The sequence below is a fragment of the Sorex araneus genome, chromosome 6 (genome assembly GCF_027595985.1).
Source record: "Sorex araneus isolate mSorAra2 chromosome 6, mSorAra2.pri, whole genome shotgun sequence".
NCBI classification, from domain to species: Eukaryota; Metazoa; Chordata; class Mammalia; order Eulipotyphla; family Soricidae; genus Sorex; species Sorex araneus.
This window is the reverse complement of record NC_073307.1, coordinates 147,734,382-147,753,302: the sequence shown is the minus strand read 5'-3', so window position 1 is coordinate 147,753,302 and position 18,921 is coordinate 147,734,382. Positions and strand designations below refer to the sequence as shown.

The 18,921-nt window shown below is 51.2% G+C and overlaps 1 protein-coding gene across 1 annotated transcript; it reads right to left on the bottom strand.

The window, feature by feature from the left end:
* Positions 1-243: 243 nt before the first annotated feature.
* On the bottom strand, positions 244-17,688 carry ZNF408 (zinc finger protein 408). Its single transcript, XM_055143689.1, is given in 5 exon segments — positions 244-369; positions 13,680-13,990; positions 13,993-15,123; positions 16,436-16,670; positions 16,891-17,688. Coding segments are annotated over 4 exon segments (1,695 nt in total). The 5' UTR covers positions 16,563-16,670; positions 16,891-17,688.
* Between the last annotated feature and the right edge of the window lie 1,233 nt (positions 17,689-18,921).

Genomic DNA, 18,921 nt, shown 5'->3' with positions numbered 1-18,921 from the left:
GCCTTGACCTGGCCTAATTTGAGAGAGGGGGGAGTGTGTGCCGCTCTTAAGGAGGAATGCTGTTTCTTTAAAGATAAGCTTGGGCTAGTTAAGGATAGCATTAGACGAGTGGAAGAAAGCTTAGAGGAAAGGAAAAGATTGAGAGACCAGGAGGAATCTTGGTATAAAAATTGGTTTTCCACCTCACCCTGGCTCTCGACCCTGTTGCCTAGCCTCCTGGGACCCTTCATTGGGTTCCTACTGCTAATTTCCCTTGGCCCATGGGCATTCCACCGACTCACAAATTTCGTTAAGAACCAGGCTGATGAGGCAACTAAACGATCTGTTCAGGTCCACTATCAGCAGCTCTCCCAACTCGACCCCGATGGGCTAGACAACTCGGAAAAGCCCACACTTCAGCCCCTGAGCTTTGCAGAGTTTGAGCATTTGGCGAGCCGCCCCCGCTCATTCTGGTCCCGGCTATGGAAATGCCTAAGACGGGGATAGCTTGGTGTCAGTATCTGGATTCGAACATGGCACCACCTACACTTTTTTTTCTCTAACCTTATTCGGTCACTGCCATGTCCAGAACTGGGAGCCCACCAAGTAACCTAAGACAGGCACTCCACCCACTCGCTCATTATTATAATAGAAAGAGGGGGGAGATGTTGGGGACTGTTCAGGACCCTGAACAAAAGAGGGCCCCCTAACCTTTACCCTGGACAAACCAGAAAATTCCATTACCAGCGTTTGCATAACCTGAGGCACAGGTGCCCTTGTGACAAAGGAAATAGCTAAACTCAAGAAGGAAAAGTAGCCCAGGACAATTAACCACGAGACCCCAGGGCCTGCAGAGTAGAATACCTTCCTTTACACTAAAAGCCTTGTACATTCTTCCTGACAGATGTTCCTGCTAGATAAACCCTTATCTTCCCCTCCCCACTATTTCTCAACAGACTCTTAGAGAATATTGTAGCCATCCAAAGATCGCCCCGAAATTTTCCTTATTTGGCCTGAGAAGACACTTCCCTGATGATTGACAACTCAGGTACCAACCCCCTGCTAAGAAAGGTATAAAACCTGCATGGCTGGTAATAAAGACGCTCTTGATCAGCACGTGTTGTCTTGAGCCCCTTTCTTCCTAACCTCACCAGTTTTATTTTCAGGTCGGGACCGCTCATAGAACCCACCCAATTAGGAGCGCTTTCCACTGTTGTCTCTCCGAGGGCCGGAGAGATTTCGGGGAAACGCGCAACGAACAGCACCTTCCCCTACGGCAAGGAGCAGAAGCCAAGTTAAGACTTACAGGGTGCACTCAGAAATGAATTTTGGACAGCAGCTCGCCACAGAGATGTCTCTAGACCCCTTGCTGAGCTTGATTTCACCGGGGCGCCTCAGATGGAGCAGGCGTTCTCTCTGCTTACTCTAAACGAACCCCAGCGGCCACAAACGACCAGAAGAAAAACCCGGGTATTCAGAATAGTGACTGCAAACTCCAGGTCACGTTTTAAAGTGGGTATGGGCCGTCCCTCCCCACCTCCCGCCCATCCCGTGATTTGGCTGTCTTGCTCACTGCCTCCGGGCACTACTTAAGAGCAGTGATCCAGAGACTAACAAATCAATCTCTGTGGGGTCCCCCCTGCGGGCATCATCCTGTCCCGCAGGGAGCACCTTTCGTGGGGCTAAGGAGGGGACGCAACCGAACGAAGAGACGCAGAGCCAGAAGGAGGAGGAGGAGAGAGAGAGAGAGTTTATTCTACTGCAGTTACAATACTTATACCTCTTGGTGGGAGGGGATGGTATGCATGCTTGGAACACAGGAACAATAGTAAAATGTTGATCAGGCATGGCCATTGGCTAGTGAGACAAGTGGTGAAATGATAAGATTACAGGAATCCCAATCCCAAGCAGCCTCCGCTTGACTAGACGATAAGAGCCAAGCTCTGTAAAATGGCTCCCTACAAATCTCAAGACGACACCTTGCCACAGAGAAATCTCCGGACCCCACTTATTTAAAGTTTTAGACATTCTATACGATTCATAACAAGCAATACAAAGTAATTTAGCATTTGCCTGTGGTGTAGGCTTTAGTGGTAGTGAGAAAATTTGAAATAATGGTGGAGGGAAGGTGTAATGGTGGTGGAATTGGTATTGAAATATTGAACTCATTAATCACTGTGAACAACTTTATGAAAACAAAATTGAAAAATTTAAAAAAAAAATCCTTACAGGGAGTTACAGAGACAAGGACTGGGAACATAGGAATTTTCAACATTATGAATAAGGATTTTCACTCGGATTCTTGGCACCACAAAAGGTAAAAACAAACAACAAAATCTAAACAAAGGAAATTCCCTGCTCCAGGGCCAGGATTTGGTTGAGTGAGAATCCTCGGGGCTAGTGTGACAGCACGGGAGGTAACGTGCTTGCCCTGCTCACCAATTTGGGCTTGATCGAGTGCAGAGCCAGGAGTAAGCCCTAAGCACATCTGGGGGTGGCCCAGAAAAACACAATAAATAAAATAAATAAACACAAATAAATAAATGAGTGGAACACTTGTCTTGCATGTGCAAAGTCAGGTGGGGACCAAAAGCAAAGAACAAAATTTTACAGTCAGGACCAGGAGATAGCTCAAAGGGCTAGCGTGCAAGTGTTGCACACCGGAGGAATGTCAGTGCTCCACCCTCAGCACGATGGGGTGCCCCAAGCACCACCAACAGCAGACCCTGAGCGCCCCCAGGAAAAGTTCTAAAAAGCAAGAGAAAAGGGAAATTTCAGCACCAATGGTGACTGCCTTTGGCCTCAGTTGGAAGGGAACTCAATTAAGGCGAGAATCAAGAGTCCCGGGGCCCATCCCAATTCTGCCATCAACTTGTGTGTCCAGCCAGTATGGCCCACAACTTGCCTCCTGGCCTGTCATCTCATTCCATGGCTCAGAGTTGGACCAATGCCCAACTGGAAGGTCACCCACCCGCCCGACTGCCAGCCCCCCCCAACTCCCCCCGCCAAAAACACACACCTGAGGCTCCGCTGTCTTGGCTCTCTCCTTAGGCTTAGAAACATTCTCCATGTGCAAGGAACTTCCCTCCTCCTCATTCAGAGTGAAAGCCGGACAAAGGGCAGTGGAGGCTGAATTTTAGCTAAGTATTTTTGTGTTTTGTTTTGGGATCTCGGCATTGATGGTTTGCTGCTCCCACCGGTGCTCGGGGACAACATGGTGCCAGGGAGGGAATCTGGCCTCCTGGATGCTAAAGCCCATTCACTAGCCCTGAGTCAATCATTAGCCTGTAGGAAACACCATCTAAGATGTGCTCTCGACACAAGCCCAGCACCCTGTGCTCCTGTCTAGTCCTTACTTAGCCCCTTGCACCGTGGTTGGGCAGACTTGTAGGTGAGGCCAGACACATGACCTCATCCATCTTGGGCTTTCTTTGGACCAGGAACGCAGGGCCACTAGGTCTGGCCCTGGCCACCTCCAGTGAGTCTGGATCCTTGTGCAGCCACTTCCCAACTACCAGGAGAAAAGATGTGAAAATAATCCCAGTTGGAATCAGAAACATGCAGGCTGGAGCCCCGTTAAGGCCGTAACTTTTTTTTTTTTCTTTTTGGGTCACACCTGGCGATGCACAGGAGTTACTCCTGGCTCTGCACTCAGGAATTACCCCGGCAGTACTCAGGGGACCATATGGGATGCTGGGAATTGAACCCGGGTTGGCCGCATGCAAGGCAAACGCCCTACCCACTGTGCTATTATTGTTCCACCCCTAAGGCCGTAACTCTTGAAGGACACAAGGGGCCCAAGGAGTCCAGCACCAAGCACCCGACAGTGCTGCCCATCAGCCCCGGGGAGCTCACTGGCACCATGTCTAAGAAATGGACACCCAGTAGTGTTCCCCAAAAAAGGCAGACAGAGCTCCACTTAAGTCAGTAAAGGGACTCGGAGGGGCGCAGCTCAGAACCCCAGACCTGCCCGAGCAGGGCTGCACCGCCAGGCTGTTTCACTATGGGCGACCCCTGGACACCACTAGGGAGGCCTAACACTCGCCCCCATCCAAACCAACCTCAAATCAAGGTTTACCAAGGTTCTGAGAAACAAGGTGGTCCCTAAGCAGGGAGGGCAGTCCATGGTCGAGAGGTCAGGTGCCCACCTCCACCTCTGTTGGGGACTGTTCAGGACCCTGAACAAAAGAGGACCCCAAAACCTTTACCCTGGACAAACCAGAAAATTCCATTACCAGCGTTTGCATAACCTGAGGCACAGGTGCCCTTGTGACAAAGGAAATAGCTAAACTCAAGAAGGAAAAGTAGCCCAGGGCAGTTAACCACGAGACCCCAAAAAGCCCATAAAGTAGAATGCCTTCCTCTACACTAAAAGCCTTGTACATTCCTCCTGACAGATGTTCCTGCCAGATAAACCCTTGTCTTCCCCTCCCCACTATTTCTCAACCTACTCTTGGAGAATGTTGTAAGCCCACCAAATAACACCCCGAACTTTTCCTTAGTTGGTCTGAGAAGACACTTCCCTGATGATTGACAACTCAGGTACCAACCCCCTGCTAAGAAAGGTATAAAACCAGCATGACTGCCAATAAAGACACTCTTGATCAGCACGTATCGTCTTGAGCCCCCTGTTTACTATCCTCACCAGTTTTATTTTCAGATCGGGACCGCTCATAGAACCCACCCAATTAGGAGCGGTTTCCACTGTTGTCTCTCCGCGGGCTGGAGAGATCTCCGGGGGAACACGCAACTGGCGCCCAGCGTGGATTCGTGAGAAAGGCCACCCGATCGGACAGCAGAGTGACGAATCCGGAGCCCTCTCGTAAGACGTCAGGTACTTTCTCTAGGGCAACACAGAGATGGGTTAGTCTAATAAGGTACCTTTCCACCGCCGTCCCATTCACCCCTCTTAAAGATGGGGTCAGGCATTAGCCAGGAAGTTGAATTTATTAAAGGCATTCAGGAAGAATTTGCGTGATAGACATATCAAGGTTAGGAATAGGGTTATTTTAAAGTTCCTCCTTTTTGTTCACAAGATTTGTCCCTGGTTTGTTGTTACTTGTCCTACAATCAATTGTGATTTTTGGGAGCGGGTAGGCTCTGAGCTCACTTCCTTTTTCGCTTCTAAAGGGTCGGAGGCTGACAAAAGATTTATGCTCCAATACTGGTCGCTCCTCAAATCCATTATCACTAGTGCCCATGACAACCCTTGTTTGGCCCAGATTATTAGCACGGCCCAAGACCGCTTAGAGGTGGTCTCCAGGGACTGTTCCCACGCCGCCTCTCGAGCCCAATCCCTCTCGGACCTTCCTACTGTTGCTTCTGATCCCTCCCCTCCGAAACCCAAATCCCTGCCCCCGGACAAGGGCATGATGACTTTAGAAATCAACGGGAAGGAGCTTTCGGGTCTGATTGACGCTGGTGCAGATGTAACAATCATTGCCAAAAAAGACTGGCCAAAAGAGTGGCCCCTCACCCCCTCGATGACTCACCTTCAGGGTACAGGCCAATCCCAAAACCCTATGTTAAGTTTGTCCCCACTTGACTGGCGCACCAAGGAGGGCAAATCCGGGACTGTATGCCCTTATGTTCTGCCTGGGCTCCCTGTCAATCTCTGGGACCGGGATATTCTCTCACAAATGGACCTTTTACTAATTGACACCAAGGGCCCCTTCCCATTGAAAAATTACAGGCTGCCAAATTGTTAGTATAGGAACAGCCTGGCACCCACTCCCATTTTTGTGATAAAAAAGAAATCCGGTAACTGGAGGCTCCTCCATGACCTCCAGGAAATAAATAAAACTATGATCCCCATGGGCGCTGTTGGAATATTTCCCCTTTTTCAGCTGCCTTCTGGAGATAATTTCAGAGGCAGTTTCCCTTTTGTCACAGAAGCCTAGCTGATCTTTGACAGGCAGATCTTAGGTGCTAGCCAGGCTTGACTTGACATTGTAGATTCCAGGCTCTGGCCCAGCCTAGTCTTTGGGATGTAAATTTCAGGTGCTGCCTAGTTTGTAATTGACATGTAGATTTCTTGCTGCAGCCCAGCCCGGTCTTTGGGATGTAAATCCAAGTGCTTTCAGCCCAAGGAAGGCTTCCGTTTTGGTTGGGGGGGGGGGCCTAGATTAATGGCCTGCAGATACAAGAGAATTATGTTGCCTCAATGTTCTTCCTGTAAGATCTTTTGGTGCCTTTGGTGATGTCAATGTATTGTGCTCTTTGGAAGGGCCATGATCAATAAAAGGGGTTGGAGAGAAGGTGAGGGGGCGGAGAGTGTGTAGAGGGAAGATTGGAATAAACTGCAAGTGAGACCAACCATCTTGGCTCCGTTCCTTCCTTCGCCTGCCACATCATCGCCATCAACCTCCCCGGGGTGGGGAAGCGGCCAGAGACTATCGAACTCGGGTGGGGCGGGAGAGACAGCTGCTGCCCTAGGCCCTGTGCCTGGCTCGGTGCGGTGAGGCGTCCCTTCCCTCGCCCGCGCCTTTTCTTTTTAGTTTTACACAGGCGCCACACAGCCTGGCTTCCCTTGCCCGTCGGCTATTCCCCATGGCAGCTCTAAGATTGTCCTTGATCTTAAGGATTGCTTTTTCTCCATTCCCCTCCACCCACAGGATTGCAAGCGTTTTGCCTTTTCTCTCCCTGTCACAAACTCTGCTGGGCCCCAGCCCTCGCTTCCATTGTAAAGTCCTACCCCAAGGCATGGCCAATAGCCCTACCCTTTGCCAAAAATACGTTGCTTCCATAATTTATCCTTTTCGCGCTCTTTATCCCTCCATTTATTTTGTTCATTACATGGAGGACATCCTCTTGGCCGGTGCAGCCGCTGACCTGCTTCACTTGGCTGCACAGCGTCTGACTCAGACGCTGCAACACAGGGGTTTCCGCATTTCCAAGGATAAATACAGATGCACCCTCCCCAGCTTTTCCTTGGTTTTGAACTTGCTGCCGTGTCCAAATTATTTGCCTCGACCCCTCAACCCTTTAATCTTTATACAGATAGCTTTTATATTGCCATCCCCTCTCCCTGGAACACACCAAAAGAAAATTGGCAGTTGGTGACTGCTACAGGATCTATGAGCAGTATATAAAACCATGGTCATTTTTTGGGGTGTTTCAACCTGGACTGCTGTCCCCAGCAGCCATTCCTTCAGAAATTGTTAGGGCGCGGATCGAGATCTCCCTCTAACGACAAAGAGACTCCAGAGACTGCAAACAGCAAGCAGGGTTTATTGTAAGACTGGCTAGCCAGGGTCCAGCCGCCTACACGGACACGCAGGTCCAGCAGGTTGGGCCAAAGACCCCGAGCTTCTCCAAAGGAGATCTTATATAGGCCTTCCCCGGCCGTTACAGCAGAGCCCACGCATTTCATAGCCAATAGATTTGTAATATTGCAAACTTTCTTAACCAATCCATTTAAAAGGACATCACTCCTTAGCCTATGGTTTTAGAGATCAGTATTCGCGCCAATATTCAGGAATGTCCCGGTTCTGGGGGCAGTCCTGGGTCTTGTGATACGGGTCATGTGATATGGGTCTGGTTATCTGGTCTGACCACCACCCTTCTTGCGAACCGGGGTGCCTGTATCTGAGTTCCTTGCTCAGGGGCAGAAAATCAAGTTATTCTAGAATTCGGGCTCCTGTAAAAAGAGTCTTAAGAAAGCTAAATAGATTCCTGTGGTCTGTCCTGGGCTAGATCCCCACAAAATGTGTAAGACAGTACTCGATTTAAAAGACTGCTTTTTCTCAATTCCCTTGCATCCTGATGATCACCCCCACTTTACCTCTAGTTTGCTAGCTTCTAATTAGAAAGAGCCCGATGTACAGTGGAGCAACCCCATTGTCAGGGGGATAAGACCAAAGGTAATGTGGACGCCCGTAGGACAGGTTCAGGAATTTCAGTGTGAATGTGGTGAGTGGGGTGCGCACCCGCGTGAAAGAGGACCGGTCCGAGCGAGTGCAGGAGTGTGATTTGTGCGTGTGCTCTTAGTGTGTGTGTATATTTGTCTCAATTATCTTTCTCTTAGTTCTGCTTATTATTATCAGAGCAGAAAAGGCAGTGATGTCGGTGGGCCCACGGGTGACTTATGTGAAGTGGGGAGGAGAAAGACGGTCACTTTCTCCCCAGCTGCCTCTACCACCCGGGACCCAGGGTTACTGGGTTCTTGTCTCGCTCGGGGAAAAGAATTTCAGGAGTAGACAAGCAGTGAAGTAAATAGATTTTACTTAGAGGTTTCTGAGGGAAGGAGGAAGGGATAAGTGGAAAGGAAAAAACAGTAAGAGTAACGCGCTCAAGAAAGAATGCGGGCTTCTCCAAGGGTGGAGGAAGCTCTACACATATCCTAGCACTGGACATGAAAGCATGAAAGTACAGATCTCAAGGGGGGGAGATGCGGGTGACACATGTGCTTGGGCACCACATGTGCTCGGCCACGTGGGCACAAGCAGCACATGGGCTCAGGCAGCATATGCGCGCCCTTCCTTTGTTCAAGGTGGCCTTTATAGGGTTTCTCCAACCTGCCCCCACGTGGGGCTTCTTCCCAGGTAAAAGTCCATTGCTAAGGAGGTTACCAGGGAGGATGGGTCTTCTTTAGGCTGGATCACATTTTAATCAGATTAAGGGAGAGGTTGACAGAATTGAGGAACTTCATGGGGAGGGGTCCAACCTCCTCAGGGTCTGCTGAAGGTCTTATCAGGTCCGGTTCCTGTATCCACAGGGTGGGTCAGTCTCAGGATTCTCCTCCCTGGAGACTCTGATAATCTAAGTTTCATTGCCAGGGGCCTTTCCCTATCTACCAGCCTATATCAGCAGGAAATGCAAGATCATGTGGTTGAGTGTTTAATAATATCAGGAATAAAAAAGTGTGTCGCTAAGGTGGTCTATCTGCACGGTTGATAAGAAGATACTAGCTCCCTACCTCAGAAGTAGTCTTGACCTTAAAATTGTAACATCTGACAACTTAGGTTTCAACAACTTTGTCATGGATTGTTTTGCCGGCTTATTTCAACAAAAGCGCTTTCTTGACCCGTTTTTAACAAGCAGGAAACTGGCTGGTCAGGCAGAGAAACGGGGAGCAATGTTCCCAATCCGCCGACAGGGCTTAACTTTGCCCTGGGGACTTGTTCCTTCCTTTCTCAGTCTATCAGTTTTTTTCCCTGCCATTACTGAAGGGTCAGATCGATAGATCAACTGCAGATGTGTGCACATGTACGTGTGGTGTTTTTAGTGAACTTTTTGTCTGTCTGTCTGTCTGTCTGCCTGTCTGTCTCTCTATGTGGAACACTTGAGTGCTGGAGCCAGAGTGAAAATCAGTAGTAAAAATTAGGCCTGCGGGGGCTAGAGTGATAGCACAGCGGGTAGGGCATTTGCCTTGCACGCGGCCGACCCGGGTTCGAATCCCAGCATCCCATATGGTCCCCTGAGCGCCGCCAGGAGTGATTCCTGAGTGTAGAACCAGGAGTAACCCCTGTGAATCGCCGGGTGTGACCCAAAAAGCAAAAAAAAAAAAAAAAAAAAATTAGGCCTGCGGAAAGCAGGATCATCTCAAGAGATCAGAGTGATATGCAGTTCAGCAATTTAAAGGATCTATGTGATTTTGGAACCTGTTAGACAAACAAAGATTTCTTATCAGAATGTTGAGCCTAGAAAGAAAGCAAAATTCTCAATCTAAATTTCTTATTGGAAGAACATTAATAGTTATTAACAGTTGAAATTCTTTTGAATTCCAGTATCTGTACTATCTAGAAAAAGCTACAGAACTAGAGCCAGAAAACTAAAAGTGAAATAAGAATTCAGAGTGCAAGGTTTATCTTATAAGCCTCAGCCAATTTTAATGAGGAATTTAGCTGTTTTTCAAGCAACAGAGGTACAGAAACTCTCAAAATAAACAAAGTTTACTTGTGTTTCCATAAACATTTGATAGTCCAAATTTTTTCTATACTATTATCAAACTTTGGTTAAAATATATATATATATATATATATATATATATATATATATATATATATATATAAATACCCAAAGGGCTCTTTCTGTATTTGAAAGCATGTTTGTATTGTGGAATTGATAAAGTTAGAAAGCTCATGATTTCAACTAAGGTACAAGAACTGTTGAACTTAAGCCAAAGAAGGTCTACTCATGTTTCATAAAAATTGATGGTTTAAAGGTCTTATGCTGTTGTGTCTATGTACATATACATCTGCATTGGATTATTAGAATGTGAGCTGAAATAATTGTAGTAAAAACAGGTTCGAAGAGTAATGGTTTAGTTAAAACATGAGTTTTTTAGAGTTCTAAAATTGGTTGCAAAACTTGTCCTACCAGTGTTTTATTTGATCTGAGATTTTTTGATAACAATTTTTTTTTTTAAGCTACTTAGCTCAGGGTTATAAGGAGTTAATCTCAGATGTCAGTTGAGAGTTTTTAAAGATTTCCCTGGATCTACCCATCCCCCTGCATTCCCAGCTCTGCCCCAGTCAGAGTGGAAATGCAGACCCTCCCCAACATCAACAGTGAATTCTAATCACACTTTTGCCCAGCAGATAAGACTTGCTAATCCAGTTTCTTAACTCTTCCAAGAATCTGGTTCTTGGAACTTTGTATATGAGAAAGGGCTTGGGAAACAATTGATTCTTATATTTGCATTAGAACACACAAAAAGAAATACTGGGAAACCTCCTTGTAGGAGGAAAAGTCTATGCTTATATTTTAACAGATAACACCTACTAATGTACTCCTGGTCCAGCTATGGCTTCATCTGGAGTAACCTTCATCCCCCTGGTACTGACCCAGACTCCACAACCCACAAGGTCCTGCTGACCTGACAGCTGCGGTTCTCGACCCTGCTGACCCCTTCCAGGATGCAGTGACGCCCGACTCCCCTGTCCACCATGACGGGGCTCATGCTCCCACCTCCCCTGCCCCCTTATCTCCCCTTTTCCCGTCTCCTTCTGATTCTTAGCCCCCCCCCTTTTTTTGGGTGCCTCCTCTGTTTCCTACCAGATTTTTAATTTTACTTGGCAAGTCCTTTATGAAGCGGGCGATGTTGTCAACTCCACCTTCACATTGTCTCCCACTACACCCTGGCCCGAGCTCTGGGTTGACCTCTGCGACCTCCCAATGCCCAGCAGTTCCTGGTCTCTCCCTGATTACGCTGGCGGCTGTGTGCCCAAAGCCGTTCCTGGCCATGGCGTCATTTCTGGCTGCTCCACCCGCCGCCACCGTCAGAAACTTCTCACCGACCCCATCTACATTTGCCCTGGAGGCCGCCATAGGCAGCTACATGACCCCTCTCTTGCCCACACTTGTGGCGATCGCCCCGATTTTTTTTTTGTGCCGCCTGGGGCTGCGAGACTACTGGCGACACCTATTGGAAACCTTCCTCCTCCTGGGACTTTATCACGGTCCAACGAGCACCTCACACGCCCTCTATAGATTGCAACCGTGCGTGTAATTTCCTCACCATCCAATTCACTTCTGCTGGCAAATGGCATCCCTGGTCCAATACTTTGTCCTGGGGTCTTCGCCTATATCACCTCGGCTACGATAAAGGCTTCACCTTCTCCCTTCGCCTTCTTAAAACTGCCCCCTCCTCACGCCCTATTTCCATGGGCCCCAATAACACCCTTCACCATCATCGCCCCCCTACCCCCCCCCGTCCCTACCCACCGGCGCCCTCCGGGTCCCCGCCACCCACATCCTTCTTCCATCCTACTCTGCCTGCGGGTCCAGCACCCTCTTCTCAGCTCATCCTGGATATGGTCAACGCCTCTGCTGCCGCCATCACCGGCCCCGCCTATGACCAATGCTGGATCTGCTACTCCTCTCAACCGCCATTCTACGAAGGCATTGCTGTCCTCGGCTCTCCATTGAACGTCTCTGACGCCAACAAACTGCGCTGGGAAGTGGAGCCCACGCACCAATTGACTCTGGGACAGGTGGTGGGATCCGGACTTTGCCTGTTGGGGCCCAATATGCTCCCCCCCTATGATTTAGAACCCATTTGCAATCAGACTCTTGTTATATCCAATTCCTCCCTCCACGTTAATGCCACCCTCTATCCTTCCTACGTCTTGGCCCCCAATGCCACCTTCTTTGCCTGCTCCTCTGGCCTGACTCCTCACATTGTTACATCTGCCTTTCTGGCACATAGAGGTTACTGCGTTTTGGTTCTGCTTTTGCCACGCCTCATGGTTCGCCCTGCCGATGCCCTGCTCTTCTCCTCTTCTTCCTCTCTCCTGGGCCACCGCCGTGAGCCTGTTACTGCCATCACCATTACCCTCCTCCTCAGCCTGGGTGCTACAGGCACCGGTACGGGCATCTACTTCCTTGTCTCCTCTCAGGAAAACTTCCACCAACTGTCCCTTGCTGTGGAGGCTGATGTCCGAGAACTTAAACAGGGCCTTCAATACCTAACTGACACTGTTGGCTCTCTGGCTGGGGCCGTCCAACAAAACAGACTCGGCCTTGTCCTGGCCTTTTTGAGAGAGGGGTGGAGTGTGTACCACTCTTAAGGAGGAATGCTGTTTCTTTAAAGATAAGCTTGGGCTAGTTAAGGATAGCATTAGACGAGTGGAAGAAAGCTTAGAGGAAAGGAAAAGATTGAGAGACCAGGAGGAATCTTGGTATAAAAATTGGTTTTCCACCTCACCCTGGCTCTCAACCCTGTTGCCTAGCCTCCTTGGACCCTTCATTGGGTTCTTACTGCTAGTTTCCTTTGGCCCATGGGCATTCCGCCGACTCACAAATTTCATTAAGAACCAGGTTGAGGAGGCAACCAAACGTTCAGTACAGGTCCACTATCAGCAGCTCTCCCAACACGACCCCAAAGGGCTGGATAACTTGGAAAAGCCCACACTTCAGCCCCTGAGGTTTGCGGAGTTCGAGCATCTGGCATCCCGCCCTGCTCACTCTGTTCCCGGCTGTGGAAATGCCTAAGATGGGGATAGCTTGGTGCCAGTATCTGGGTGCGAACATGGCACCACCTACATTTTTTTTCTCTAACCTTTTTTGATCACTGCCATGTCCAGAACTGGGAGCCCACCAAGTAACCTAAGACAGGCACTCCACCCACTCACTCATTATTATAATAGAAAAAGGGGGGAGATGTTGGGGACTCTTCAGGACCCTGAACAAAAGAGGACCCCGAAACCTTTACCCTGGACAAACCAGAAAATTCCATTACCGGCATTTGCATAACCTGAGGCACAGGTGCCCTTGTGACAAAGGAAATAGCTAAACTCAAGAAGTAAAAGTAGCCCAGGGCAGTTAACCAGGAGACCCCAAAAAGCCCATAAAGTAGAATGCCTTCCTCTACACTAAAAGCCTTGTGCATTCCTCCTGACAGATGCTCCTGCCAGATAAACCCTTGTCTTCCCCTCCCCACTATTTCTCAACCTACTCTTGGAGAATGTTGTAAGCCCACCAAATAACACCCCGAACTTTTCCTTATTTGGTCTGAGAAGACACTTCCCTGATGATTGACAACTCAGGTATCAACCCCCTGCTAAGAAAGGTATAAAATCAGCATGACTGCCAATAAAGACGCTCTTGATCGGCACGTATCGTCTTGAGCCCCCTGTTTACTATCCTCATCAGTTTTATTTTCAGATCGGGACCGCTCATAGAACCCACCCAATTAGGAGCGGTTTCCACTGTTGTCTCTCCGCGGGCTGGAGAGATCTCCGGGTGAATGTACACACCTCCACCACCTCTGCCCAGCTGCTGAAGCCCTTGTGGATGAGCACCAGGCTGGAGGGTGGCCCTGGCGCCTCAGGCACCACAAAGCACTTCCCGTGGTCCTCAGTGAGGGTGACTTCAATGACGTCCTGGGAGCTGCCCTGCTGGCCCCCGGATTCCAACAGGCTGGGTTCAGTCTGCAGCAGCACCACGGCGGGCTCAGCTGCAGCTGGACACCCCTGGACGGTGGACATGGGCGTCCTAGGCTGGTGACTGAGCTGGTGCCACTTGAGGTTTTGGGGCAGGGTGTAGCCCATTCCACAGGTGGTGCAGCATAAGCCTTGTCTCCCAGGTGTGACTTGAGGTGGCACCTGAGCTTGGTGGCCAGGGTAGAGGCGCGGTCACACTGGGGGCATGGGAAAGGCCTCTCCCCCGAGTGCGGGCGCTCATGGGCTTGCAGGGTGTGGGGGTCCCGGAGGGCCTTCCCGCACACGGGGCACAAGTGGGCCTCCCCTGTGTGCGAGATGAGGTGGCGCCGCAGCTCGGGCCGCTGAGGGAAGGCGTCGGTGCAGTGCGGGCAGCGGTAGGGCCGCTCGCCCGTGTGCAGCCGCAGGTGGCCGCGCAGGCTGCCCTGCTGGAGGAAAGCCCGGCCGCATTGCGGGCACAGGAAAGGCTTCTCGCCCGTGTGCAGCCGCATGTTGCGCAGCGAGCCCGGGTTGGCCAGCGGCCGGCCACACACCGGGCAGGGGCAGGGCAAGGGGGCGGGGGTGACTGGCATCTGGTGGGTCTTGCGGTGCAGCCGCAGGGAGGGCCGCCGGGCAAAGGCCTTGTCACACTGGTCATACGCGAAGGGTCGGGCCCCCGAATGCACCACCTGGTGCTCTGTGAGATCCCGCCGGGTGCCGTAGGCCTTGTCGCACTGTGGGCACGGGAAAGGCCGCACACCACGGTGACCCAGCGTGTGGGCCTTGAAGCTCTCCTCGGAGCTGTAGCTCTTGCCGCACTCGGTGCACAGGAAGGGCTTGTGCCCCGTGTGCACGAAAGCGTGCTTCTTCAGGTGGCACAGCTGCAGGAAGGTCCTGCCACACTCCCCACACTGGTGCTGGCGCCCCCATTTGGAGGAGCTTCCCATCGGGCAAGGAGGGCCCACGAGACAGTCAGAGGGCAGGGCCCCTGGCTCCACGGGCTCCCTGCTGGCTGGGCAGCGGGCACCGGGGCTACAGGACTTCTTGCTGGGGGAAGAAGGTGGCTGGATGCCCGTGGTGGGAGAAGCAGCACTGGCCTCGCTGCCCGGAGAGTCAGACGGCATCTGGGGCTGGGGTGAGTTTGCCAGGTCTGTGTGGCTGTCCTGAGTGGAGGGTGCAAGAAGTGGGCACACCCCAGAAAGCTGGACCGGGACTTGGACCTCAACTTCCGAGTTCAGCACACACACTGCTTGGATGCCAGGGGGTGACCGGCAGGCAGGATCTGCAAAGCAACAGTGGGGCGCCAGGGTGAGCAGTGCGGGGAGAGGAGGGAGGATGGAGTGTCCCCAGGAAATCCCAGGAACGCATCTCTTCCTCCTCAATCCCTGAAATTCAGTGGGAATAAGGACATATATCCATTCCCTACCCCCCTGGGTCTGAACCAGGCACCGTGGAGTTCACCTGTTCCGTCTCACGAGCTCCTGAGGATGCCCCCCAGGAGCTGGATAATCCCTGCGTAAATCCAACCTCTGGGTTCCCTTCTTCTCTCCCTCTAGAGACCAGGAAGAGGAATTAACATCAACTTCCCTCCTGAGCTAGCCTGAGAAACAAAGACAGCCCCATCTCACTCAGTCTGGTTACAAACGCAAACTGGAAACCTTGTCCACAGCTTTGTCTGCAACAGGAAACTTAGAGACAGAAATATTGCAAATATGTTAGGGGCCCAGCAAATATCTTGGGGGCAGAGGAGATAGTATAGGGGTTAGTTAAAGCTCTTTTTTTTTTTAAGTTTATACCTGGGTTCCTCCCAGGTTTGATCCCATCAGCATGTTCTCCTGGCCCAGGAAATCACCAGCACCGCTGGGCCCCAGCAACACTGCATCCTCTGGCCCTGCACTGAACCGTGGTCCAGTTGGCCAAAAATCACTAGGATTGAGCACTGAGCACAGCTTGGGAGCCCTCATAACATCAAGCCCCCTCCCCCCCAAAAAAAAAGTAATAATTAAATAATTTATTGTTCACTCTCAGGAAAAGATCTATCATTCCTCAACAGAAAATAACAAACGACAATTTACACATCAAATTATTTTCTTCTTTTGGGGCTGGAGCGACAGCACAGCAGGTAAGGTGTTTGCCTTGCACGCAGCCCACCCGGGTTCGATTCCCAGCATCCCACATGGTCCCCCCAGGCACCGCCAGGAGTAATTCCTGAGTCCAGAGCCGGGAATTAACTCCGGTGCATGTCCAGGTGTGACCCAAAAAGGAAAAAAAAAAATTGTTTTCTTCTTTTCTCAACTTTAGGGTTACACCTGGGGGTGCTCAGGGATCAAACCAGTGTTCCACCCTTTAGTTATGTCACTGTACCCCCCAAAATCTTTGAACCTCTTACTTGAAAATTTGCCCACTGCAAGGGTAACCAAACCTAAAGTGTCCCTTATCATGACCTTCAGTCGACCCTAAATAAGCCCTATTCCTCTAACCCACACTGAATCATTTCCCTAATTCCAAACTTCACAAAGCCATCGGATTAGCTTTGTTTCTGGGGGACGGGGGTGGGGGGTGGGCAGGGAAGCCCACATTCACCCACCACATACCTGTGCCCAGGTCTGCCTCCTCCCTGCTGGGAGAGCCCATATCCACTTCTCTGGGGGACTCCACATCCATCACTGTAGTCAGGGCTGCCTCTTCCTCAGGCAAGGGCTGCAGGGGGCTCATTGCCATCCAAGGGTGGCCTGGATCACAGAAGCACTTCGGAGCCTGGCAGTACTGGCTGGTACAACTGACGGTGGAGTCGCTCCCGGACCCACACAGGGGCCACGCTGCACCAAACTGCAAAGCAGGGTAACAGCTAGGTTGGGAGACAGTCTTCGAGCAGCCCTCCCAGAAAACCCCCAGCACGGGAGCCCATCAGGGTCCAGAAGGACCATAGGCCATGGGCAGACTCAGTGTAAAAGATCTAGGTGGGAATTCTATCAACTGCCCATTTCATCCTGCACCGTAAGAGAAGGCCTCAAAGCGGCGATCGCCCAGCACTCACTCCAGAACTCACCTAGTCCAGCCTGAGCGCTGCTCACAAGCATCGACGTTTTCCCAACAGCCGATGGGCACATCTTGAAATATACCAAAGAAAGTCCTTCTCCATGGGAGATGCATGCCAAAAGCAGATAATGGACCAAACATGATGACCTCTCAGGGTCTGTATTGCAAGCCATAATGCCCAAAAGTAGAGAGAGAGAGAGAGAGTGTATGGGGAAAAGTAAATCTTTTTTTAAAAATAAAGTCCTTCTCCATGTGTCTGAGGGCATCAGAGGAGGGCATCAAATAAAGACATCACCTGAGTTGAAAGCCCTGCACCTTAAACATCCATGGTCCCTTTCTTCTTCTGGAGTCACATCCAGCAATGCTCAGGGGTTATTTCTGCACTCAGGAACTATTCCTGGCCATGCTCAGGGGACCATCTGGGACTTTGGGGATTGAACCCAGGTTAGCTGTGTGCAAGGCATGAACCCCACCCTCTGTACTAGCTCTCCAGCTCCCCCGACCCCTTTCCGTGCCCTGGTTCTACTTCTGCAGAACTGTGTCTCTTGAGTTCTCATTCAGGAAAGACCCTAACGACTGTCCTTACAAACCCTCCCTCACCAAAGTGTGAAGGACTAAAAGACACCCATTCCTCCTTCCAGGGAAGCACTGAAAAAGTGGCAGAGGAACATCACTTGGGAGAAGGGGGTATTGGGAATTTTTTTTCTTTTTGGGTCACACCCGGTGATGCACAGGGGACCATATGGGATGCTGGGAATTGAACCCGGGTCGGCCGCGTGCAAGGCAAACGCCCTACCCGCTGTGCTATTGCTCCAGCCCCAGTAACAGTAACGGTAATTTTTATGCAATGTTCATGACTCCTCCAAAGAACTCTGGGGAACTAAAATAAAGGCCATAGATATCTAACAAAGAGAGAGATGAACAATGAAAGGGCCACTGAACTAGGCAAGAGATTAGATTGGGATTTTTATTCCTTTTCCTCACGGACTTCTAATGCCCCAAATTTTTGTTCTTGACCCTCATCGCTAATGACCACTGTCCTAACCCAACTTTTAACAATGTTTTGCATTTCGATTTTTTGATGTCCAGTGAGTAGAAAGTCAAGGACCAAAATCCCACGCTGCTGGGACTCCGTACTGCCGCTTCTAAGCATTTGGGGGGAGGCCGGCTGTGGGGGACGGGGGGTTGTCAGGAAACATCTGAGCCTTTATTTTTTAGCTTTTTGGGTCACACCTAGCAATGCACAGGGGACACTCCTGGCTCATGCACTCAGGAATCACCCCTGGCGATGCTCAGGGGACCATATGGGATGCTGGGATTTGAACCCGGGTCGGCCGCGTGCAAGGCAAACGCCCTACCCGCTGTGCTATCACTCCAGCCCCACATCTGAGCCTTTAAACAAACTTCCAATCCTCTCGAGACGCGACGAGGGCCTGGGTGGGCGCGGGCGGGGGGCTGTGGGGAGACGGGGAGACGCGAGGGGAAGCGGCAGGTGCGAACGGACGGTCCGGAGAGGGCTCGGGGGACCGCACGGGTTAGTGTGAGGGGGCTGGGGTGAGGTTCGAGGGCGTTCGAGAAGCCCCGAGAGACGGAGGGCGCCGCAGGAGGAGAGAGTCGAGGGCACGGCCGCAAACGCCGCACGTCCCTCACCTAACTGTCCTCTCCCCTCGTTCAACAACGGCCCCCCCGAGCTCCACCGCGGCGGCTCAGGAAGCCTTCTCCCGCCGGAAGTGAGCGTCGCCTTCGCAGCTCCCCCCGGAAACAGTACTGGACTGATTACGTTTCCTCGGAAGAACGAATCCCAGGCGTCACACACATTGGTGTCCGGGACCGGGGGGGCGGGGAGTACGAGCGAGGCACACCTCTGGGCGGGTGTAGTAAGAAACTGGGATTCCGGAGCTTCCCCAGAGAGCCGGGTGGCGGGGGAAGCGGAACCAAGAGCGGCGACCACCTCCTTCTGCGGGGGGAAGGGGGGCGGGGGACGCGTCGGACTGGCTCGCGCTTTCCTTCCGCCTCCCTAGGGGCCCTGGGGCGGGGAGGT